At 43.2% G+C, this 25,640-nt stretch overlaps 1 protein-coding gene across 2 annotated transcripts; it reads left to right on the plus strand.

The window, feature by feature from the left end:
- Nucleotides 1-734: 734 nt before the first annotated feature.
- On the plus strand, nt 735-22,897 carry LOC121554735 (protein MB21D2). Of its 2 annotated transcripts, none has more exons than XM_041868459.1 (6): nt 735-1,106; nt 1,889-2,103; nt 17,380-17,564; nt 17,746-17,940; nt 18,078-18,461; nt 20,753-22,897. In XM_041868459.1, exons 2-6 carry the CDS (start codon nt 1,902-1,904, stop codon nt 21,356-21,358), a joined length of 1,572 nt encoding a protein of 523 aa, XP_041724393.1. In that variant the 5' UTR covers nt 735-1,106; nt 1,889-1,901; the 3' UTR covers nt 21,359-22,897. The 2 variants fall into 2 exon arrangements, with proteins under 2 accessions (XP_041724393.1, XP_041724395.1); XM_041868461.1 differs by having other exon boundaries at nt 735-1,058.
- The last annotated feature ends 2,743 nt before the right edge of the window (nt 22,898-25,640 follow it).

The following is a 25,640-nucleotide window of genomic DNA, read 5'->3' on the forward strand; positions in this document are numbered from 1 at the left end:
GATTGCTACCTTTGAGTGAATGACTGAGGCTGCAGAGTAATGTTGACAAATAAATAGACAGCATTCACACAGAAATCGTATGTGTCATAGACATAAACTGTAGCTATAAGTGCTGCCCCCTCGCCCCTCTCTGCCTTGCATCTCTCTCTCTCTCTCTGTCTGTCTCTCTCCACCACTTCCCTCACTTTGTCTTTGATACATTTGCTGATGGATAGTAGAATTTGAGAAGTGGTTCAACAGATTCCAGTTTCTGGAATCTGTTGAAGGTCCTCTCTCTCATCTCGGGTCTCTCCGCCATTACCTCTACTGGGCCAATTATCTGCACTGTCAGCCTCTCTGATATGGCTTCAAATGGGGAGGTATTTCAAGGTGACACCAGCAAAGATGGGGTGATGGAGGGGAAACTGGCAATGGTTTGAAGATCTTTTGATCACTGCGAATCTCTCCCCTTCTGAAGAAAAAGGGCAAGGAGGAGAGGAAAGAGTTTAGAAGCTGTCAGAGGCAGAGCATCTCGTTCTGCAAGGGGAGCCTGTCTTTTAAAAGCAGAGGGCTGGTTCAGGCTCCATCTCGCCCCCTTGTTCTGCAGATGAGTAGAGGTGTCACCTCACGTCAGCTGTGTGGAAGCTTTATTTAGCATATCATGTAAATTATTATAGTCCTATTAATTGCAAGCGAATGCTTCATAATCATGATAGCCACAATGTTTTATTGGGAAACAATAATCTTTATTTTTAATTGCATTAGATTTATTTTTAATTGCATTAGACTCCAAAATATTTGATAATCATAGCACCCTATCCAATCTCTGACCAGAACGTGCACCCGGGGGAGGGGTGAGGTGGCAGGACCGAGCATTGGGAAACTCTGCAGTAGGCTACAGAGGGACACACCTTTAATCATAGCCTACAAATCAGCTTTGTAGTTTTGGGGAGCTACATTACACACACTACTAATCCCAAGATTCTCATGAGGGCGGTGATTTCCGGGGGAATGTGGCGCTGAGGACTTGTTGGAAATGACGGTGGAAGAAATCGGATTTCAATATAAAGACCAAAACAGTAAGCCTGGAAGATAACAAAGAAACTTCACCAGACCTGTGGCTAAGGGTGTGTGTGCTTGTTCAAATGTATATTTATGCATTGAAATAATACAACGCTGCGGTGTGTGAAAGAGTCACTGTCTCGCTTGCTAGCTCAGCTGTGTTGGTGCACTTATCCCCACCTGTGCGGGTAACACGCCAGCCGGCTAGCTAGCTAACTTATTATCGAAAATCGACTCTGGTGTCCTCTCCGAATAATCGGAACTAGTTGGGAAGTCTAAACTGTTATGTATATGTTGCTGTTGTATCAAGATTTGCAGTTAACTTGCTTTCTAGCTAGCTAGCTAAGTAACTGGCTAACGTTAGACTCATAACTTTTCCAGCTAATTAGCATGCTAACTAGCTAGCTAGCTAATTGACCTAGTTTTGAGGACATGCTGTCACTGCTTGACTATAAGTAGTGTACTTTTCAAAACACAAGGTGGCTTTCAGATTAATGTGAATTTTGATGTTCATTTGAGGTCTGCGTTTACTGTGGATTAACAGATCAAAACAATAACACACTTAGTCTAACATTAGTTAGCTAGCTAGGTAAAATAGTTATGATTAGCTAATAATCAATGTGTGTGATTCATAATCATAACAATGATTCACAACCCTCCAAGTTCCTGGTATCATGCCCTCAGAATTCCAGTTAGCTAGTAGTCAGTGCTAGGACTGGGAGTGCAATAACAAAGTTTACAATTCACTTTGTTTGCCTATCACACACAATATGCAAACAACTGTCCTCTCCCCTCCATGATAAACATTCCTGACACATGTCTGCCCCTCCCTCCCTCACATCCATAGGGTGTGACTCACCATGGAGACCCTGATGAGTGCGGTGGCCCCCCGGTCCCCGGCCCCGGTGAAGAAGGCCTCTGAGGTGGACTTCCGGTCAGGGGCCACACTGGAGCAGCTGTCGGCCCAGGTGTCTGAGCTGGTCACACTGGAGCAGGGGGACTTTGGGGACCATCTGGCCTTGGAGGTCCACACGGCCAAAGACTTCATCTTCAACATGCTGGGTAAGACTTGCCCACAGGCAGGATATTATATATGCTATTACATTTGGGTTAATATGATATGTTTGATTCACTACTGATATAGACAGCATTATAAACTGGGTGGTTCAAGCCCTGAATGCTGATTGGCTGAAAGCAGTGGTATATCAAACCGTATACCATGGGTATGACAAAACATTACTTTTGACTCTTCTAATGACGTTGGTAACCAGTTAATAATCGGCCAATATACCACGGCTAAGGGCTGTATCCAGGCACTCCGCGTTGCGTCTTGCGTAAGAACAGCCCTTAGCCGTGGTATACTGGCCATATACCACACCCCCCCGGGCCTTATTGCTTAAATATAACATCATTATTATACAGCATTATTAATATTATAACAGCTAATGACTTCATCTTCAACATGCTGCATACGGCTCATAGTAACGGGCAAGCTGAATGTAGGTGGACACAGAACCTGATAGTGTAAAACATTGCTTATACCGGGTCCATTAATGCCATATACAGTATGTAAGACTCACGTATGTTTGACTGAGGCCTATTGTGTGCTTGATGAAAGCGTGCTGTGAGTAATGTGGATGTAGATAAGTACAGATGGAAAAAAGGGTGGTGGCTCAGCTGTGTTTATTTTCTGTGTCATAGATCAAGGTCCTAATATGCTTATCAGCCAGGTGAAGTGAGGTTCTTTGTCCGATAGGTGGCACTCTTCCCTCTCCCTCTCTGTTCCTCTCCTCTCTCCCTGCCTGTCCCAATGCAACTGAAACCAAAGCCCCTTTGGCCGGGATCCCTCCCTGCGTTTTCTATCTCTTGAGCCGCATGTCCTCCTTCTCCTCTATTTCACTTCCTTCTGTTTTATTGCTCCATCCCTCCATCTCTTTTTCTGTCTCTCTGTTTTGCTTATTCCCCCCATCGTGCCTGTTTGTGGATCATGTGCAGCTTGATAGGGAAGCACAATACATTTGACATTTTAGTCATTTAGCAGACGCTCTTATCCAGAGCGACTTACAGTTAGTGCATACATATTATTATTATTTTTTTTTCATACCCCCTGAACCCACAACCCAGGCGTTGCAAACGCCATGCTCTATCTACTGAGCTACATCCCTGCCGGCCATTCCCTCCCCTACCCTGGACGACGCTGGGCCAATTGCGCGCCGCCCCATGGGTCTCCCGGTCGCGGCCGGCTACGACAGAGCCTGGATTCGAACCAGGATCTCTAGTGGCACAGCTAGCACTGCAATGCAGTGCCTTAGACCACTGCGCCACTCGGGAGACTAATACACACAAGCTAACTGGCACTAAGTCCACTTCATGTCCATCCCCCTGTAACAATAGCTGTGAATAGGAGCCACGATTGGCAGTGAGTATTGTTTGCCCTAAAATAGCATAACAGCCCCTTCTTCTAATCCAGTCAAATATTGGATTAGTTTACAGCCAACCCTCCTGTATCGCTCTGCCTCTCAGCCTCTGCACTAGATAGCCTAGCGTCCTCTTTTCCTCTCTCTCTTTCACTCTCTCTCTCTTCTCTTCTCCCTCTTTCTCTCTTCACTCGCTCTCTCAATTTGGACATCATTGAGAACCCCCAGAAAAACAGTAATCTGTGCCTATTATCATCCTAAACCGGGTGATCGAGAAGCATGTGTAAGGAACGTTAATACAATGTTTGTCATTAGTACTTTTTAATTACTGTTGGAAAAAAAAAAACAAGCCTCATGGTTTCCCGTCCTCCCTCATCTGTGAGATAGCTCTCTCTTGACCATTTTGCGCTCTCACTCACAAACAGTTAACCCTCTACTCCAATTGAATGACTTCCCCTGCCCTCACGGTGCACCCCCCCCCCCTTTCCCTACCTCTCCCCTATTTTTTAAATTAATTAAATTTTTTCCACTTAAATATTTCTTTACCAATCACATCTTTTTCTGAGCTGATCTGATTGGGCTAAATTCCAATTAGTGAAAAGATCAGAATTAGGCTGCCTGTGTAAACGCAGCCTACATGTCTGCATGACGGTATCTGTGTGCATGTGAGGTGCGTGTTTTTGACTTTCTTTTCTAGTTGGGTCTTTTTAAAAGTTTTCTCTAGCCTAGTTTGAGAAGCAGGAGGCTCCCCAGTGGGAATTCAGTGCTGACAGAGAGGGAGAAGAGAAGAGAGAGGAGAGGAGGAGATGCATTGCACCACACAGTGAAACAGAGCCACAGTCTGACAGATCCAAGGAAGGAAAAGCCACTTATTTACCCGGTAGCTCCTCAGTAAACGGTGTTGGGCTAGCCTATAGCATGCCTGTGGAAACAAATGGCTCTAGTATTCCCACAGGACAAATGGGTCGTGGGAATGCAGGAATGTAGAATAATGACCAAAGGCTGGTTTATACTTGGTCTAACGACATGTCTGTATACCACAAGTAATTGATCTTATTTACAGTTAGATAATATATCTTAGTATTGTAGAGGTGTAGCTTAAACCCCCTCCGTAAAAGGCTCATGACAGTCCACTTGGAGTTTGCCAAAAGGCACCTAAAAGACTCTCAGACCATGAGAAACAAGATTCTCTGGTCGGATGAAACCAAGATTGAACACTTTGGCCTGAATGCCAAGCGTCACGTCTGGAGGAAACCTGGCACCATCCCTACGGTGAAACATGGTGGTGGCAGCATCATGCTGTGGGGATGTTTTTCAGCAGCAGGGACTGGGAGACTAGTCAGGATCGAGGGAAAGATGAACGTACAGAGAGATCCTTGTTGAAAACCTGCTCCAGAGCGCTCAGGACCTCAGACTGGGGTGAAGGTTCACCAACAGGACAACGGCCCAAAGCAAGACAACGCAGGAGTGGCTTCGGGACAAGTCTCTGAATGTCCTTGAATGGCCCAGCCAGAGCCCGGACTTGAACCCGATCGAACATCTCTGGAGAGACCTGAAAATAGCTGTGCAGCGACGCTCCCCATCCAACCTGACCGAGCTTGAGAGGATCTGCGGAGAAGAATGGGAGAAACCCCCCAAATACAGGTGTGCCAAGCTTGTAGCGTCATAACCAAGGAGAGTCGAGGCTGTAATCGCTGCCAAAGTTGCTTCAACAAAGTACTGAGTAAAGGGTCTGAATACTTAGGTAAATGTGATATTTCAGTTTTAATTTTTTTATAAATTTGCAAAAATGTCTAAAAGCCTGTTTTTGTGTGTAGATTTGTTGGATAAGGATGTAACGTAACATAATGTGGAAAAAGTCAAGGGGTCTGAATACTTTCTGAATGCACTGTATCTGTTTTTTTGCCTTGGATGCGTCTCAATCATAGCGATGTTTGTCAGACCATGATGCATCACAAATCGGTCTTCTCACAAAATCGTCTGTAGCGTCCGAACAGTTTGGCCTCTTCTGACCCCTCCATGGAAAGATGAGACTCTCATGAACAGGACAGGCCTCACAAGACTCGACTGAAGGTCCCCCAGTACCAGTTGAAAATAATTCATGGAAGTATATAGGGAGACTGTTTAGTACCAAAAATATTGGGTTAAATACATGTAAAAAATAAAAATAAAGATATATCTTATCTTTCTTATGTCTCTCAGACATAGGAGAGACACTTCAGAACAAACGTCCTTTTAATAGTTTTTGGGGACTATCTGTTGTTCCATGTAGTGAATCTGTTATTCAATGCGTTTGTATGGGCTAATCGCAGTAAGGCCAAAACATTTTTTTCATCAAATATATATATTTTTTATACTTCAAGGGGTCTTAAAATTCTAAATCAAATAGCTAAATGATCCTTGGTATGACCTTCTTAAAACAATTCCATATAGCTTAGTAGAACCCCCCCACCCGGCTTAGACAGGGCGTAGACTGATGGGTTTAGTAAATGTAAATGTTTTGAAGTCCCCCCTTGGCAGACCAAATAGAACAAGTGTGGTCATAGTCAGAATAGTGCTGATAATGATGACGGTGATAGAAGTTGTGACTATTCAAGAGCACATTTTTAGGTCACTGGTTCTTTGCTGAACCCAGTAAACAACTACTGTTTAGCTCTATGGCAATTCCACAGTAACGGAATTACGCTGAGACTCAGATTCTTCACTTTAAAATGTTTTTTTTTAAATAAAAGAACATTTGACAAAAACACATTTACTTTAACAGTGCAGATGTAAAGTTTCGTAACAGAATGACGGTTTGTGCTGTTGGTGCCGTAATCAGTCATTACCAAACTTTGCATTTGCACTGTTCTTCAAGTAAATGTGTTTTTGACTAATTTTCTGTGTAAATTACAAAAAGTAGTCCTTGTGCATAGAGTTGTAACGTTTTGTTAAACTTTGAAATCAATCGATTTTGTTTGGCATACATTTTAAAGTCTCAGCGTAATTCCGTCAGTGTGGAATTGCCCTCCAGTAGTGCTTCCTTCACTGAGTATCCATGTTCAATCTTTTTCCTGCCCTTCAAAAAGAAATGGAGAGGAAATAATAAAGGAAGAAACTCAAACTAATGACATAATTATTTTATCACCACAGGTTCCCTCCCCATCTTTAGCCCCCACATTGTGTCCCAAATGGCTCCCTACTCCCAGTTTAGTGGCCTTTTGGCCCTGATCAAAAGTAGTGCACTAGATTAGGAATAGGTTGCCATTTGGGAGATAGCTTTAGATTTGCACATTCAATTTTTTTCATATGTGCCTCTGAACTCCGACTACGGGTGACCTCTCCTTCGCCTTCCCCACAGAGCTCATTAAACAAGCCTATGTTTTATACGGCTTTAAAGTCATTTTAATTCAAACACAAAGAAGGCCAGAGAGGAGGAGAGGGGAGAGAAAAAAGGAGGGATCTCCATTTCACATTCAGCCGACTCAGAGACACAAAAACAAATAACGAGGCGTAAGTCAGCCCTGCTCTGTGTGTGTGTCGCGACCCTATCCATACGACCCCCCCCCCCCCATCTCTGGTGTATGGTTGTATGGGCAGCAGGAAGGTTACAACTCATTAACTAAAGACTGATAATTAACCAAGCGAGTACTGTCGTATGATTGAACTGCTACAGGCAAGATATACATTACTCTCTCCCTCTCTGGTCTCGCTCTCTGGGCTTTCTCTCTGTTCTCTCTCTCCCTCCATTTAGTGAATCACTTTTAATGTACATTACATGGAAAGCAATTTGACATTTACCTCGTGTGAAAAGCCAAAGGGACATATCTTAGTCATAACAAAATGTGTTCAGCTTTCTAATTGCCAAATCTGACGTCATAGATTGGTCCCTGAACACGATCCATCGCTCTGTTTAACTCTGCACTACAGCACTCAATGGATTACACACACACACACACACACACATCTTTCAATAACCTTGGTTATGCTGACCAGTGTTGTTAGATAGATAGCCTTTGATCCTCTTCAGCTTCAAAAGGGCAATCCTAGACATTACACCCAATCGGATAAAATGGGAACAAATTCTCCCTCTTTGGTTTATTTCAAGAATGAGCAAGGCCTATTTTAAAATATAGGCTAATCTTTGGGCTTGATGAGAATTCATAAACACAGAAGTCGGCAGGGAGCAACACACACACAGCAGAACCCACCTATCACCGACACAAAAACGACTTGTGTGTTAATCCGTCTCTCTGAGTCTGAAAGCACATTCTCTTTAGATGGCTGATAATGCCTTTCATGGGCTAATCGTTGACATTTTTAAAAGACTCTGGGTTTAAAGCAGAGAGAAAGTGCTCAATGGTAATTGAATTGGTGAAACGCTCTCTGTTGGAGGGATCTGTGTTTTACGATTTATTGGATGGTTTGGCCTGTCTTTTTGTTATAGCTAAGGCCTACTGTCTGGAATCCCAACTTTTCCATTGGAGTTGATGTATTTACACAGCAACTCTTACGCTTTCTCCCTTTGACTCTACATACCTCTCTCCTCAATCAATTAATCAATTAAATTTATTTAAGATTTATAAAGCCCTTTTTACATCAGCAGATGTCACAAAGTGCTATACAGAAACCCAGCCTAAAACCCCAAGCAGCAAGCAATGCAGTTGTAGAAGCACGGTGGCTAGGAAAAACTCCCTAGAAAGGAAGAAACCTAGAGAGGAACCAGGCTCTGAGGGGTGGCCAGTCCCCTTCTGGCTGTGCCGGGTGGAGATTATAACAGTACATGGCCATTAAGGCCAGATTTTTCTCCAAGATGTTCAAACGTTCATAGATGACCAGCAGGGTCAAATAATAATCACAGTGGTTGTAGAGGTTGCAACAGGTCAGTACATCAGGAGTAAACGTCACTTGGCTTTTCATAGCCGGGCATTTAGAGGTTGCGGTAGAGAGAGAGAGAGAGAGTTGAAAACAGCAGGTCTGGGACAAGGTAGCACATCCGGTGAACAGGTCAGGGTTCCATAGCCGCAGGCAGAAGAGTGGAAACTGGAGCAGCAGCACGACCAGGTGGACTGGGGACAGCAAGGAGTCATCAGGCCAGGTAGTCCTGAGGCATGGTCCTAGGGCTAAGGTCCTCCGGGATGGGACGACTACATCCCTCTCTCCTCTCTTTTACTCTAAATCCCTCTCTCCTCTCACCTTTTTTTTCATTTATTGGTAGTTGTTTGGCCTGTATCTCTTTGTGATACTGGCATCTAACCACTGGCTTTGCTCTATCCTTTAACCTTTTATAGCTCTCTTTTCCATCCATCCTCCCATCTTCTCAAAGTATATGGAGGAATCCCATTTCCCCCAGAATTACATTACTATGTTTATACTTTAGCACCATATAGGCTACGCTACTGTGAATCTGAACATGGCAACACACTTTGAATGGTGATGCAAAGGTTTCCATCTCTCTGCCCTGTCCGTTATGGGGGGTTTGTCAGTGTGACATTTCCAGTATTGTCTTTTAAGTGTGTGTGTTTTCATCACTGCATACATTACACACCCTGATGTGTGTGTGATGGCAATCTTGGGCAGCTCTCCAGTGCTTATTGTCACGGTTCCCAGAGTGGCTCTATGGAAATGAGATCCGCTATGATTGACCTCCCAGTTAGCTGGGTGCATCACACTCGGGCTGTTTTGAATGAAAAATGGATTAATTAATTCTAGTACTCCCTCAAACACAGAAAGGGGCTTTTTAGTGTTCAAAACTAGGCTAGTGTGGTCCTTACTGTAGTGTTTCTCAACCAAGCTTTATTGGGCCTCACATAAATGATGTAAGCTAAGCTGTTGGCCACAACCTTTGTGTGTAGACTTGTGTGTTTCCATGTACATCATGGTTTTCCTGTATGTGTGTATGCGCAAAGGAGACAGCAAGTGGCCTATGGGACTGGGATTAAAATGTAGATTGTGTTCTCTGGAACAGCCTCACATCTCCTCTGGGTCAAACCGACTAACATCCAGGGCCTCATTAATGGAGAGAGAGTCTCTCTGTCTCTGTGTGTGTGTCTCTGTGTGTGTGTGTTTCCCTCTCCTCTCTGAGCACCACACTAGCTACTGGAGAGATAAGAAAGATATCTCTGCTCCCCATTTGACCCAATTGATAAACTGTAGAGAAACAAACCAAATCAGAGGAAGTTCCTGCCCTTGTCTGTCTGGAAGATATGTTCTCTCCCCTCAGCTGTACTTTGCTTCTCTACATTTTTGGGAGGAACTGACATTTGATTTCTCTATCTGATTATTGCTTGGTGCACTGTATGCTTTACACGCTTTCTTCCCCTCTCTCTTTCTCTGTGCTCATGATCTCCTTTTCTGGCAGTAATACACACATAATGTAGACATGCTCAGACACGCTTCACACGCACACATACACACACACCTAACACACATATGGGTGTATTTCCAGGTCAAAGGTGACAGCCTGGCAGGCATCTCTAGGTCTTAGCCCTGCGTGTGAAAATATTTTGTCTGTGTACGTGTTTGACTGGAGCATAGAGGTCCTGCCTGCCTGGACTTGAGAACACAGCTATGTACTTGATTGGCTGCCGTATTATACTGAACAAAAATATAAATGCAACAATTTCAACGATTTTACAGAGTTAAAGTTCATATAAGGAAATCAGTCAATTGAAATAAATTCATTAGGCCCTAATCTATGGATTTCACATGACTGGAAATAGGCCCATCCACTTGGGAGCCAGGCCCAGCCAATCAGAATGAGTATTTCTCCACAAAAGGGCTTTATTACAGACATAAATACTCCTCAGTTTCATCAGCTGTCTGGGTGCCTGGTCTCAGACGATCCCACAGGTGAAGAAGCCAGATCTGGAGGTCCTGGGCTGACGTGGTTACACGTGGTCTGCGGTTGTGAGGCCGGTTGGACGTACTGTCAAATTCTCTAAAACAAAGTTGGAGGCGGCTTACGGTAGAGACATTAACATTCAATTATCTGGCAACAGCTCTTGTGGACATTCCTGCAGTAAGCATGCCAATTGCACGCTCCCTCAAAACTTGAGACATCTGTGGCATTGTGTTGTGTGACAAAACTACACATTTTAGAGTGGCCTTTTATTGTCCCTAGCACAAGGTGCACCTGTCTAATGATCATGCTGTTTAATCAGCTTCTTGATATGCCACACCTGTCATGTGGATGGATTATCTTGGCAAAGGATAAATTTGTGCACAAAACTTGAGAGAATTAAGCTTTTTGTGCGTATTTAACAATTCTGGGATCTTTTATTTCAGCTCATGAAACATGGGACTAACACTTTACATGTTGCGTTTTATATTTTTGTTCAGTGTAGTTATTTTTCTTTACAATGCTAATCCTCTTGCACTGTTTAAGCCAGAAACGCCATTCAAACATTAGAACGTGTAGACTGGTCTGGAATAGTGTGCTTGTATACAACTTTATTAATAACCCATTAGAAGCCATAGAGGCCCATCAACAGCCTTTCTTTAAATTACTATAGCGGCCACAAACTGCCTTGTTTTTATAACAATAATACAGTGGGGGGAAAAAGTATTTAGTCAGCCACCAATTGTGCAAGTTCTCCCACTTAAAAAGATGAGAGAGGCCTGTAATTTTCATCATAGGTACACGTCAACTATGACAGACAAATTGAGAGAAAAAAAATCCAGAAAATCACATTGTAGGATTTTTTTATGAATTTATTTGCAAATGATGGTGGAAAATAAGTATTTGGTCACCTACAAACAAGCAAGATTTCTGGCTCTCACAGACCTTGTAACTTCTTCTTTAAGAGGCTCCTCTGTCCTCCACTCGTTACCTGTATTAATGGCACCTGTTTGAACTTGTTATCAGTATAAAAGACACCTGTCCACAACCTCAAACAGTCACACTCCAAACTCCACTATGGCCAAGACCAAAGAGCTGTCAAAGGACACCAGAAACAAAATTGTAGACCTGTACCAGGCTGGGAAGACTGAATCTGCAATAGGTAAGCAGCTTGGTTTGAAGAAATCAACTGTGGGAGCAATTATTAGGAAATGGAAGACATACAAGACCACTGATAATCTCCCTCGATCTGGGTCTCCACGCAAGATCTCACCCCGTGGGGTCAAAATGATCACAAGAACGGTGAGCAAAAATCCCAGAACCACACGGGGGGGACCTAGTGAATGACCTGCAGAGAGCTGGGACCAAAGTAACAAAGCCTACCATCAGTAACACACTACGCCGCCAGGGACTCAAATCCTGCAGTGCCAGACGTGTCCCCCTGCTTAAGCCAGTACATGTCCAGGCCCGTCTGAAGTTTGCTAGAGTGCATTTGGATGATCCAGAAGAGGATTGGGAGAATGTCATATGGTCAGATGAAACCAAAATAGAACTTTTTGGTAAAAACTCAACTCGTCGTGTTTGGAGGACAAAGAATGCTGAGTTGCATCCAAAGAACACCATACCTACTGTGAAGCATGGGGGTGGAAACATGCTGTTTTTCTGCAAAGGGACCAGGACGACTGATCCGTGTAAAGGAAAGAATGAATGGGGCCATGTATCGTGAGATTTTGAGTGAAAACCTCCTTCCATCAGCAAGGGCATTGAAGATGAAACGTGGCTGGGTCTTTCAGCATGACAATGATCCCAAACACACCGCCCGGGCAACGAAGGAGTGGCTTCGTAAGAAGCATTTCAAGGTCCTGGAGTGGCCTAGCCAGTCTCCAGATCTCAACCCCATAGAACATCTTTGGAGGGAGTTGAAAGTCTGTGTTGCCCAGCGACAGCCCCAAAACATCACTGCTCTAGAGGAGATCTGCATGGAGGAATGGGCCAAAATACCAGCAACAGTGTGTGAAAACCTTGTGAAGACTTACAGAAAACGTTTGACCTGTGTCATTGCCAACAAAGGGTATATAACAAAGTATTGAGAAACTTTTGTTATTGACCAAATACTTATTTTCCACCATAATTAACAAATTAATTAATTACAAATCCTACAATGTGATTTTCTGGATTTTTCTTCTTCTCATTTTGTCTGTCATAATTGACGTGTACCTATGATGAAAATTACAGGCCTCTCTCATCTTTTTAAGTGGGAGAACTTGCACAATTGGTGGCTGACTAAATACTTTTTTCCCCCACTGTATCAAGAGAACATCCCTGGTCATCCCTACTGCCTCTGATCTGACGGACTCACTAAACACATGCTTAATTTGTAAATGATGTCTGAGTGTTGGAGCGTGCCTCTGGCTATCCGCATTCTATAATTCTATTGGGGCCTAAAGGGTTAACTATTAAACTTTTATCCAACTTCATCCACTTTAATGGGATTTATTCAACATTCTAAACCTCCCGTTAACTCCCATTAGGAAGCTGCGACCTTCCAACATTTGTATTCGCTGTAAACAATGTAACCAGGGGTCGCGTTAATGCAGAATTGTGTTTTTCACTCACTTATAAAACGCATAAGAAATATCTTGCTGTGTTTTCAAAATGCAGATCTAAAATGCTTCTTATTGTAATTTCTGCTCTGTATCAGACTAATGTTGTGCTTCAGTTGCACTTCTCCACGCAGGTGAGAATTCACCAACAGGCATTCTATCTGCAGACAGCGCTCTGACTGATGTGGAGCTACTTTTCTCAGTGTAGCAGACTTTGTCCTGTAAAATGCAAGATGAACTTTAAGCAAAACATTAGGAAATGTAGCTGGCTACATTCTTTCTATGATAAACATTAGAAATATGATGGCTATGGATTCATTGTTTTTGCAAAAAAATACCTTGCTTTTTCATTGTTAGCTTATTTACTTGTGTGGCTGCTTGCCAAATAGTGTTGCACTTCAGTTGTCATCTGATGAATGAGGCTTTACATTTTTCCTATTCTATTCTCCCACTCCTATTCCCCCCTGTCTGATCTCTTGCTGTTTGCACAGTCAGTCAGGCTGTATTCAGTAAAGACCCCCTCTAGGAGTGGAAAGCCAGTGTTGGTTGAGGACGACCAGCTAGTGTGGAGAATAACATAACCATTCACCACAGTCACGGAGGGAGCTGTGTGGACCTCATATGACCCAGCACCTCTTTTCAGTCTTATGTAGTAACATTTGAATACAGACTCAGAGCTACAAAATGGTATATCATACACTGCAGTTGAGGAACAATGGGAAAGTATTCTGCTTTGAAAGTTGATAAACTTGAAACCCCACTTTTAATAAATGGCCCTTGAAAAGGTTTTGGTTAAGTTTTTACAGTTCTTTGTCTACACCCATTCAGCATCGTTCACTCCGTCTTAAGCCTTAGCCCCACCCATCTCTTTAAGAATTCACATGTGAGGCCATGTGCTAAACAGAGTAAGGTAGTGTAGTAAACAACCAAAGATTTCAAGACTAAAAGTGGTGAAAGTAGTAGCAAAAAGTAGTAGTAAAATTACACTTTATCTAGTCCTTGGCCTGTATCCTAATCTGACTTTGGTGCAGGTCATGTTGTTCTTCCCATTACCGTCTCTGGTAAACACACACAAAATACAATCAACGTTTATTTGTCACATGCACAGGATGTAAACGGTACAGTGAAATGATTACTTGCATAGTAGCAATATCAAAAATAGAAAGTATCACTATTTTAAAAAAAGAACAAAGTGTTCATGCCAGTAGAGAAAGAACAAAATAATATACAGTATGTACAAGCACAATAATATACAGTATGTACAAGCACAATAATATACAGTATGTACAAGCACAATAATATACAGTATGTACAAGCACAATAATATACAGTATGTACACGCACAATAATATACAGTATGTACACGCACAATAATATACAGTATGTACAAGCACAATAATATACAGTATGTACACGCACAATAATATACAGTATGTACACGCACAATAATATACAGTATGTACAAGCACAATAATATACAGTATGTACAAGCACAATATCAATAACGATATCAGTGATAGATGAAGTAGTTATACTGTATGCATACAATCAGGGGTAAAGTGGCTGAGTAGCAGGATTAAAAATAAAAATAAAAATTGTAGCAGCAACGTATGGCGTGTGTTAGGAGAGAGTCGTGAATGTGCATAGAGGCACTGCAGATAATCCGGATGACTGGGAACTTTCCCCCAGTGATGATCTGGTCCGTCCACACCACACATGAACAGGGGAATCTATATTCGGAGAGCCTGTTTCTGTCCTGCCCTTTACTTTGGTGCAGGGCATGTGATGTTCATGCCCTATTTGTCGCAAAACTCCCTGTTCTTCTGAAAGAGATAAGTTTGTCTAGTTGTCTGATCCAGGTGGTGCTTGTACAGGCAGACCATCTATGGGAGGAAGGACGTCAGCGTTGCGCAGCAGCTGAAACCTGGTCCGACTGAGTCCAAACACTCCTTGGCGACAACAACACCAGACTCCAGAGCATCAAAGGTGTAAAACAGGAAAATAGACAAAACAATAGATAAGAAATTACAACCTTAACATCAATTCACCTCCCGAGTTTAGATAAGAAGAATAACCTCATACAATTAAATGAAAATGATATTCACCATAAGTGCTGGTACTGCTTGATCTGTGGCAGCGGCCTGAAGTATGGAGTCGGGTGTTGTTGCCAGCCATAGCTTTCCACCAGCACCGTACCATCCTCCAGTCCAACCAGCTGTGGGATGTTGACCCCTGTCACAGTGATGTCCTTCACCACACCAGCAATCTCTGTGTTCACTCTGGTCTTTCTGAAGCGCTGCTTTAAGAGGCCGAAGCACCAGTCGGGGTCAAACATGGTGTGGCCTGTGATCAGGAAGTGAAGGTCCAGACTGTGGTGGAGCTTGTGCATGGTCTGTCAGGCACAATACCAGAGCACAAACTTGTTCTTGTTTTGGCCACTGCAGTTATCACAATTCAGGTCCACACGTGTTTCCCCAACTCCGTAGTTGGTGAAGTAGTTGATGCCTGCGCTGCTGCCTTTGCTGGATGACATGCCTTCATCAATCAAGTAGTTGACTTGTTGTGGTATTCCTTCACAGCATACACCAAAGAAGCCACACTTGCGAGGAGTTAAAAAGTAGATTGGACCTGGCTGCATAATGCCAGAAGGATAGTGCACCTGCAAACAACAACAAAATAACATTAGAGAAATGTCAATTGTCACATCCCTGTCAGTCTGTCTTTACACAGGTCAGTGAAAGACGTGTGCCTGCTTCGCATTTATATGCAGTATCAGTTAAAAGTTTGGACACACCTACTCATTCAAGGGTTTTTCTTTATTTTTTAAAACTATTTTCTACATTGTGGAATAATAGGGAAGACATCAAAACTATGAAATAACACATATGGAATCATGTAGTAACCAAAAAAGTGTTAAACAAATCAAAATATATTTGAGATTTTTCAAAGTAGCCACCCTTTGCCTTGGTGACAGCTTTGCACACTCTTGGCATTCTCTCAATCAGCTTCATGAGGTAGTCACCTGGAATGCATTTCAATTAACAGGTGTGCCTGAAATGTATTTCCTTCTTAATGCGTTTGAGCCAATCAGTTGTGTTGTGTTGTGACAAGGTAGGGGTGGTATACAGAAGATCAAGTCCATATTATGGCAAGAACAGCTCAAATATGCAAAGAGAAACGACAGTCCATCATTACTTTATGACATGGTCAGTCAATCCAGAAAATGTCAAGAACTTTGAAAGTTTCTTCAAGTGCAGTCGCAAAAACCATCAAGAACTATGATGAAACTGGCTCTCATGAGGACCGCCACAGGAAAGGAAGACCCAGAGTTACCTCTGCTGCAGAGGATAAGTTCATTAGAGTTACCAGCCTCAGAAATTTCAGCCCAAATAAATGCTTCCCAGAGTTCAAGTAACAGACACATCTCAACATCAACTGTTCAGAGGAGACTGTGTGAATCATGACTTCATGGTCGAATTGCTGCAAAGAAACCACTACTAAAGGACACCAATAATAAGAAGAGACTTGCTTGGGCCAAGAAACACAAGCAATGGACACCATGGATGAAATGCTGTAGTATGAATCTGCAGGTAGCTAAAGCTAACCAACTAAGTTCAATGTTAGCTAGCTAACATTAGGCTATGATTAGCAATGCAAATAGATTTCTGAGATACATGTAAAAAAGACTGTGGTAATATTATTTGTAAGTTAGCTAGCTAGCTAAACAATTAACCATAACCGTTTCTTCCCCATCACTGTCATCAGAAAACTCTACAATGTCTGGTTCAATTATAAAAATAAAAAATCGGGGATTTCCTTATAGTCTGATAAATTTTCAGTCAGCATGGCACTATCAACCTCCAGAAGGTAGTCATCACAACTTTTTCCCACTGACCATTGTCTATAGCGCCTGCTAAATTCAGGGCAGCGATGTTGTTGAGAGCAGGAGCAACACTTTTGCAGTTCTCCATATAAAAATAAAAGAAACATGGTAGCAAGGATTATTTACACATACTGAGCAGTTCATGTTATAGACAGAAGCATGGTACATGACAGACCAATCCAAACTCATGTCTTGGCATGTCCAGCCCACCCATTATCTCAGCCAATCATGGATAGCGGGAAGGTTCCGGACTTTTACCTTGGCTAAACCAACTAGGCTCGTAATATAACAATTCTATTTGTATTTACAGATGACATACACATTTGTTATTAAGGCACATGAAAGTTCACATGTTCCAGAAGGCATTTCTTCAACAAAAAAAAACTCATTTTGATTAAAAATATCTATGTTTACGTTCAAATGCCTCTCCTGTGAAGTAGTGCACATAGCTTTCTGAAATGGGTCACATTTACTTTTGTCAATATCACTACTGCACTATTTCATGAATACTTCATGAATGTCTGCATTGAATTGGCTTGTAACCAAGCAGAACTGCTCAAGTGTCTGCTTTTAGAATTTCATATCATGCTTGTTTGTGTGTGTTTCTTCCTCCAGGCCTAGTACAGAATGTGGACAAGCGTCTCCCGGTGGCCAATGAGTACCTGCTCCTTTCTGGGGGTGCCAGGGAGGGCGTCCTGGACCTCAACCCAGAGGAGCTGGGGGACTACGCCAAGGGGGCTGACTTCGACCTGGACTTCACCCTCTTGGTGCCCGCCCTCAAGCTGCACGACCGCAACCAGGTTGGTGCAATACGGATGGGATGGGAAACGTATAATTAAGTTGTGTGTGTTGTGATGTTTTTACTGTGTCCCCTTTTGGAACTTTTCTATATTATGTCATATGAAGTTTGATGCAAAACAAATACTAGTATTGTCTCAGGAAAAAGTATTATAAAGTATTGTTTCTTCTAATCTCAACCAGCCGGTCACTCTGGACATGCGCCAGTCGGCCCCCTGCCACTCCTGGCTCTCCCTGCGGCTCTGCGACCCCAACACCCTGGCAAGGTGGAGGATCTGCTGCCAGGAGGAGACAGAGTTACCCCCCGAGGATGATGAGGAGGAAGAGAAAAGGGAAATGGGTCACAAAGCCTCTGGTGACGTCCCCACCTCCCTCTACGTAATGTGTTTTCTTCTCTTTTGTTGCTTTGAGTTTTACTGTGTTTTACTGTCTTTTTTTATTGTGTTTTACTCTAAAGTGTGTTGCATTGATTTTAAATGCGCTTTAAATAAAGTTTGATTTGTATTTGATTCCAGTCGCCCCACCAGTCTCTGGATGGCTGCTACTTCTCCCCGGTGCTGGTGGCTGACTGGTTCTGGGGGGTGGTGGGTGAGGCGGTGGACGAGCTGAGGCGTTCCCCCAAGAGAGGCATCCCCATCCCGGAGAGGCTGGAACGCAACGGGCCCCTGACCACCCTCATCCTCCAGGCGGGCTCTAGCCGGGTGCTCTATGACCTGCTGCCAGTGGTGTCCTTCCGGGGCTGGCCAGCGGTGGCCCAGGGCTGGCTGACGGCCAACCACTTCTGGGACGGGAAGATCACGGAAGAAGAGGCCATCGCTGGGTTCTACCTGCTGCCCTGCCCGGCTCCGCTGGGGGGGAGGCCCGACCGGGAGTGGAGGCTTGCCTTCTCACGCAGCGAGGTGGGTAGCTAGCGGCACATTCTAGTTGGCTAGTTAACCATCGGGTAGCTGCTTCTTTTGAATAGCTACAGTTGAAGTGGGAAGTTTACAGACACATAGGTTGGAGTCATTAAAACTTGTTTTTCAACCACTCCACAAATGTGTTGTTAGTCGGTTAGGACTTCTACTTTGTGCATGACACAAGTAATGTTTCCAACAATTGTTTACAGACAGATTATTTCACTTATAATTCACTGTATCACAATTCCAGTGGGTCAGAAGTTTACATACGCTAAGTTGACTGTGCCTTTTAAACAGCTTGGAAAATTCCAGAAAATGATGTCATGGCATTAGAAGCTTCTGATAGGCTAATTAACATAATTTGAGTCAATTGGAGGTGTACCTGTGGATGTATTTCAAGGCCTACCTTCAAACTCAGTCCCTCTTTGCTTAACATCATGGGAAAATCAAAAGAAATCAGCCAAGACCTCAGCAAAAAAATTGTAGACCTCCACAAGTCTGGTTCATCTTTGGGAGCAATTTCCAAACGCCTGAAGGTACCACGTTCATCTGTACAAACAATAGTACGCAAGTATGAACACCATGGGACCTCGCAGCCGTCATACCACTCAGGAAGGAGACTCGTTCTGTCTCCTAGAGATTAACATACTTTGGTGTGAAAAGTGCAAATCAATCCCAGAACAACAGCAAAGGACCTTGTGAAGATGCTGGAGGAAACCGGTACAAAACTATATATATCCACAGTAAAACGACTCCTATATCGACATAACCTGAAAGGCCGCTCAGCAAGGAAGAAGCCACTGCTCCAAAACCGCCATAAAAAAGCCAGACTACGGTTTGCAACTGCACATGGGGACAAAGATCATACTTTTTGGAGAAATGTCCTCTGCTCTGATGAAATAAAAATAGAACTGTTTGGCCATAATGACCATCGTTATGTTTGGAGGAAAAAGGGGGTTGCTTGCAAGCCGAAGAACACCATCCCAACCGTGAAGCACGGGGGTGGCAGCATCATGCTGTGGGGGTGCTTTGCTGCTGGAGGGACTGGTGCACTTCACAAAATAGATGGCATCATGAGGAAGGAAAATGATGTGGATATATTGAAGCAACATCTCAAGACATCAGTCAGGAAGTTAAAGCTTGGTTGCAAATGGGTCTTCCAAATGGACAATGACCCCAAGCATACTTCCAAAGTTGTGGCAAAATGGCTTAAGGACAACAAAGTCAAGGTATTGGAGTTGCCATCACAAAGCCCTGACCTCAATCCTATAGAAAGTTTGTGGGCGGAACTGAAAAAGCGTGTGCGAACAATGAGGCCTACAAACCTGACTCGGTTACACCAGCTCTGTCAGGAGGAATGGGCCAAAATTCACCCAACTTATTGTGGGAAGCTTGTGGAAGGCTACCCGAAACATTTGACCCAAGTTAAACAATTTAAAGGCAATGCTACCCAATACTAATTGAGTGTATGTAAACTTCTGACCCACTGGGAATGTGGTGAAAGAAATAAAAGCTGAAATAAATCATTTTCTCTACTATTATTCTGACATTTCACATTCTTAAAATAATGTGGTGATCCTAACTGACCTAAAACAGGGAATGTTTACTAGGGTTAAATTTCAGGAATGCGTTTAAATGTATTTGGCTAAGGTGTATGTAAACTTCCGACTTCAACTCTATATAGTTAGATTGGGCATGGGATTTCTGCTGGACAAAATGGCTAGCTTGCCTAATTTGTGAAACTGAAACTCAGCAATATGTAATCGCCACAAGCAGCTGAATGAATTGCAGATAAGCTCGATGCACTCACCAAGAGTATTTGCGCATGTCCACGGGTGCGCTTCATGCTACTACAACATGCTAGTTTTAGCCTTCTGTGTCATACTCTTAGTTGTTGCCGAAGTCTGTCCTATTCTGATGTTGACTTTGTGCGTCTCTGACTTTACCGTTAAATAGAAACTGATGCTTAACTAACCGGAAGTACAGGTTCACTTACAGTTGAAACGTGACACTTACAGGTGAAACATTTTGAACTTTAAATATGAAAGTAGTATGGTTCTTAACTGTCTTTAAATACCGTTGGAAATGGCTCAACTAATATTTAGCTTCACTATAACATCCATCAGGGCTTTGTCTCTGGTGCATGCATGTGTACTGTATGTTGATGCTGTATGTGTCATGCTGGTGACAAATCCAATTACCCCTCGTGAGATTAATGAAGTCTATTTAATTCAATTCAGTCTGACCTGGCTGCCATATCTTTGTCTCCCTCCTGCCATGTCTGTCTCCAGGTGCAGCTGAAGAAGTGCATCCCGTTCCCCATGGCCCAGGCCTTCCAGGCTGCCAAGGCTGTCCTCTCCCGCCTCCTGGCTCGCCCCCGCACTGGCCTCAGCCCCTACCACCTCCGCACCCTCCTCTTCTGGGCCTGTGACCGCCTACCGCCCGCCTACCTCTCTTCGCCCGACCCAGACACCCCCGCCCGCCTCCTCCTGGGCCTCCTGGATGATCTGGCCCACTGCATCCTGGGTAAGAACTGTCCCAACTACTTTCTGCCCCAATGCAACATGCTGGAGCACCTGTCGGACAGCCAAGCCCTGCTGGTGGCCCGGAAGCTGGCCCATGTCCGGTCTGACCCGACTGAGCACCTCCAGGTGGCCCTGGACCAGGCCAGACAGGCGGGCCAGCTGAAGAGGGAAGCGGCGGGCGCTACCAACGGGCATGGAGGGTCGCCGAGGCACGGGTACCTGGCCAGCGGCATCATCTCACCCTCGGACGACAAGCTGGCTGCCAGGCTGCAGCAGCTGGTGACAGAGAACCCCGGGAAGTCGATTTCTGTTTTTCTCAACCCCGATGATGTCACGAGGCCACACTTCCGCATCGATGGCAAATTCTACTGACCTGAGGGCCTCGTCTAGTGTGGTGTGATGGCGACACACACACGCTCTTCAAAACACATGTAAAACGGCGAGCCAGAATATGGCGAGTCAACTAGGATGGCTCTAGAGGCGAAACACTGCAGAGCCTCGCTACTCTCCTATACCACCACCTCCTGGAGGCTAACGACAATGATTCTAACGCTAACGAGTGCTAACGACGCTGCTGAACAAAAATACTACCAAAAACACCTTTACACACTGCACACTACCAGGAGCAGGAGGCTGGCCCTAGAGAGCCCTAGGATAGAGAAACCAACACTCTTCTATCTATTTAGTAGTGAGTGATGTCATAAAGAGGCCTCATCACAGGAAAAAGGCTTGTTGAGTTGTTACCACGGAGACCGTTGCTCTTTTATGAGTTTGCCCTAAGGAGATGTTCTTTTAGCTGGTGCTACAAAGAAAAGAAAGAACCGCTTTAGAATGAAGAAAGTCTGCTGCTTGCTGCTCCCATAAAATTACACGGTGTACCCTAAGGGTTTCTGCTCTTCTCCTCACTAATGAGAAATACTGTATTCGCCCCTTTTTTCTGCCCAATCAAAGTGGGTGATTAGTACCTGATTCTCCATTTTATATTCAACTATGATGTAACTGAATGTAATTTGGTGTGGGGAAATGTCTTTGAACAAATAGTATTTTCTTTCTTCCCTCTTTCTGTACTTCTTTTTATCCCTCTTTCTCTCTTTACTCTGCCCCTCTCTCATTCGCATACTTCCTTTCTCTCTCTCTCTCAGGTATTTTTAACGTTGTTAATTGTTTTTCTATGGTTCCCCTCCATCTATCTTGAATGGTATAACCCAGGGCTGTCCTTCCATTTCAACACTTACTATGTGAAGGAACGCACCAAAGAGCCACTGGAGGGGTGTTTCTTTTGCTTCTTCAATCTACCACCCCATAAGAAAGTTATCTGTACTCACTGACCCAGAGTCAGTCTGTACTCTTAAAGGACAGATTCACTCATTTTGACTGTATTGTTTTTGTTCATCTCTGAGTGATGTTATATCAATTCCCGGGGTAATTTCATGTTTATCTGAGCTATTGTCGTTCAAGCAGGCAGAAATAAAGCCGCTCTCACTACACTGGAAGTTAATAGGAATACGACTTTTAGATCGCTAAAACGTCTATCATACACGTCAGATTTCAGTACTGGCTTGATCTCATATCGCGGGAGGTTATCTTCTCTCAAATTAGCCATTGATCATGTTTTTGTAATATTCCTACCTCGAAATGTCTTAATTTAAGAGGGTCCACCACATTTTTCCTATTTATCTGCCTCTTCAGTCCAGGGTGCGTTGCATGGTGCCGTTGCATGGCCATTGCGAATGTAAGACTCCACTCTGCGAGGTACATCGATCTGCAGGTTGAACATGGTGAGATTGTAGACTCCTAAATTCATAGTGCAGTTTAGGCTATTTTACAGTTTCAGTAACTAGCTACTTCACATGCTGATATTGTCTTTGGTGTTATTGTGTCTAGCGACGTTTGCTAGCTAGCCAGCCCATAGAGCATTGCATTGTGGGTTTTGTAGTCGACTTGAGCTGCAACAGATTTCCACAACGATTTTCACGTTGCTACCAACCTTATTATAAAGACAAAATGAAACATTTGTTCACAGGAACTATTGTTCTCACATTTAGTGTTACTTAACACTTTAAATTATACAGATTAGTGTTTTTTGTGGATTTAGTCTTTAACGCTCATATTTCCCACCTTTACCGTTCTGACCAACATGCTGATCAGCTGTCACCTCATCAATTTGCCTTTTATCCCATGAAATCTCGAAGCAGCAGTTTATCAACAAATAAGGGTCATATTATAGGGGCTATAAACTTAATTCAGTTCATTTTTCTTACAGTCCCTTTGAAAGTGTACCATGGTGCAGTATATACATTGGGGCTCTAATGGTGACGTGGTCATTAAACATTGTATGATATAGACAAACTACCTATATGGAGACAGGTTGGTGCGGAAAGGAGGAGAAGTGTGAGGCAGGGTTAGCTGCTGAAACCGTTGGCATGATTGTGTTCTAATCTCCGTATTACGAAATGAAAGTTCTGCCATGGCATGGCTGGAATACATCATGTAATCTGTCTGAGGCTTGCGTAAGGGCTATTTTCTTTGTTCCACTTTTGATTATTTGTGGTGTGTGTGTGTGAAGATGGCAGGTTTTCATGGTTTGTGGTTGAAATTGAGGAAAAGCTTTTTGTATTGTCTTGTCTCAGATTTTAATTGGAGGAGACTTGACTGGTTTTGTAATGGTCCCTCTCTCTCTCTTTTGCTTGGTTTGCCTGTTTTAATAAGCTGTGTGTGTGTGATCGGACCACTGATCAAGCTCTTTTAAATGTGCTGATGTAGAGAGAGTTAGAGATCCAGAGAGATGGAACGGGAACAAATGCACAGCAGGACAAAAACACACACCCAATGTGCTAGCTACCCATTCTACATCCCCTTGTCCCTCCTCTGTGTGTGTGTCTTGGGGGCCTTATCTTGTCCACCCAGATGTGTTCGCAGGGGGATGGAGGGGTGGACGGGGAGACAGGCCAGCCTCTGGCCCTTTGTACAGATTAGTGCTAAAGGATGGGGCTACTGGGAACTGAGACAGCTGCTTGTCTCGCTCTCTCTCTCGTTATATATCTGCTTCTGTCTCTCATCTCACTTGTTTTCCTTCTATCTCCTCCCATCCAGACTGAAACTCACATCCTCTCCTGAATACAAACAGTATCAATACCTTTCTATCATCAATGAAACACTTTGCCCTCAGATTGGCTCTAATAAGCACTCGCTGAGACAGAGCTAAATGGCACCCTATTCCCTATATAGTGCACTACTGCACATAACTGGCCCATGGTCCCCGGTCAAAAGTAGTGCACTGTATAGGGAATAGGGTGCCATTTAGGATACAGGGTAGCAGAGGTGCTTGTTGAATATCATTAATGGAATGTCATTGTGGACATCACTCAAGCATCATCATCATCAGAACACTAGAGGTCTTTGGAAACTGTTCTTTGGGATTTTATGTTCTCTAGAACGTGATAGAATCGCTACTTTATTGGTACTGCATATATTGGGTACAGTACTACTATATCCGTATTGATACTGTTTTTGAATAGCTTCAGTTAGTGGAGCGAATTAGAAACTACAGTGAATTGTGTGGGTACTTCTGTTCTTTATAGCCTTGGTACAGGTGAGTGTATGAATCACAAGGACACCTTGACAAACCAAATAATGTAGTGATGATACAGAAGGATGAAGACCCAGAGGATAGAGTTGAGTGTGGGTATGTAAACTGCCAAATAATCAAATCAAAGTTTATTGGTTGCGTACACAGATTTGCAGGTGCAGCGAAATGCTTGTTTCAAGCTCCAACAGTGCAGTAATACCTAACAATACAAAACAATACACACAATCAAAACATTTATAAAAAGAAAGAAATGAAGAGATATCAATATAAGAGAAGTATAATATAGAAGTATCGTGTATGTGGTCCTAGCTCCTTCAAGGTGGCGGTATTCGACACACCACACCCCAATGTTGTGATGTAAGAATGTTCATGAACGTTGCCTTGAGCATTTATGAACGTTGTCAGGATGGTTTTGAGACTTCCTATTGTAATGTTCTTCCTTCCTGAATGCTTCCCTAAGTTTTAAACACACCACAGTCCAATGTTGTGGTAAAGTTGTAGGAACTTTGTTGGAACGTTGACAGACTTCCTGAATGCTCCCCTAAAGTTTTTTTAATCTAATGCCGGAGTTTGAAATATACAATGTCAGGTGTATCTCACTGTGTACTGCCTAGTTAGTAGGCATATAAATGGTATGACGTTTGAATCAATATTTATGGAAATGTACACTTTGATACTGGTGCAGAATATCAATATCAAAAGTTAACAGCAGCAGTTCTATGCAATCGTGTACCCAATCTAACTTCCAATGGATTGTCTGCTGCAGACAGAGCTGTTGTCCCAGTTTCTATCTACAATCGTTATCATGTTCATTGTAGAGTAAAAAGTCTATGGGGAAATCAATGAATTCTATAGAATAAGACGTGTGTTAGATGACATTATCAGACATTCTCCCATTGCTTTGTTTGAAGTCTGACATTATAGCAACTTTGGAGGCAATGTGAGGTAATAACTGTACTGATAAAACAAGTAAATGTTATATTATTCTGTGCTTAAACTACTGAAAATTGTTTTTGATTGAAAATGAACAAATTAATGAATGAATGTAACCAATTTTACCTCCTT

This window comes from Coregonus clupeaformis, unplaced genomic scaffold (assembly GCF_020615455.1).
Source record: "Coregonus clupeaformis isolate EN_2021a unplaced genomic scaffold, ASM2061545v1 scaf0001, whole genome shotgun sequence".
Lineage (NCBI taxonomy): Eukaryota > Metazoa > Chordata > Actinopteri > Salmoniformes > Salmonidae > Coregonus > Coregonus clupeaformis.

Coding starts and splice junctions, on each gene's coding strand:
- LOC121554735 (XM_041868459.1), top strand. CDS start 1,902: ATGGAGACCCTGATGAGTGCGGTGGCCCCCCGGTCCCCGGCCCCGGTG. Junction 2,104..17,379: donor CTTCATCTTCAACATGCTGG/GTAAGACTTGCC, acceptor TTCTTCCTCCAG/GCCTAGTACAGAATGTGGAC. Junction 18,462..20,752: donor TTGCCTTCTCACGCAGCGAG/GTGGGTAGCTAG, acceptor GTCTGTCTCCAG/GTGCAGCTGAAGAAGTGCAT.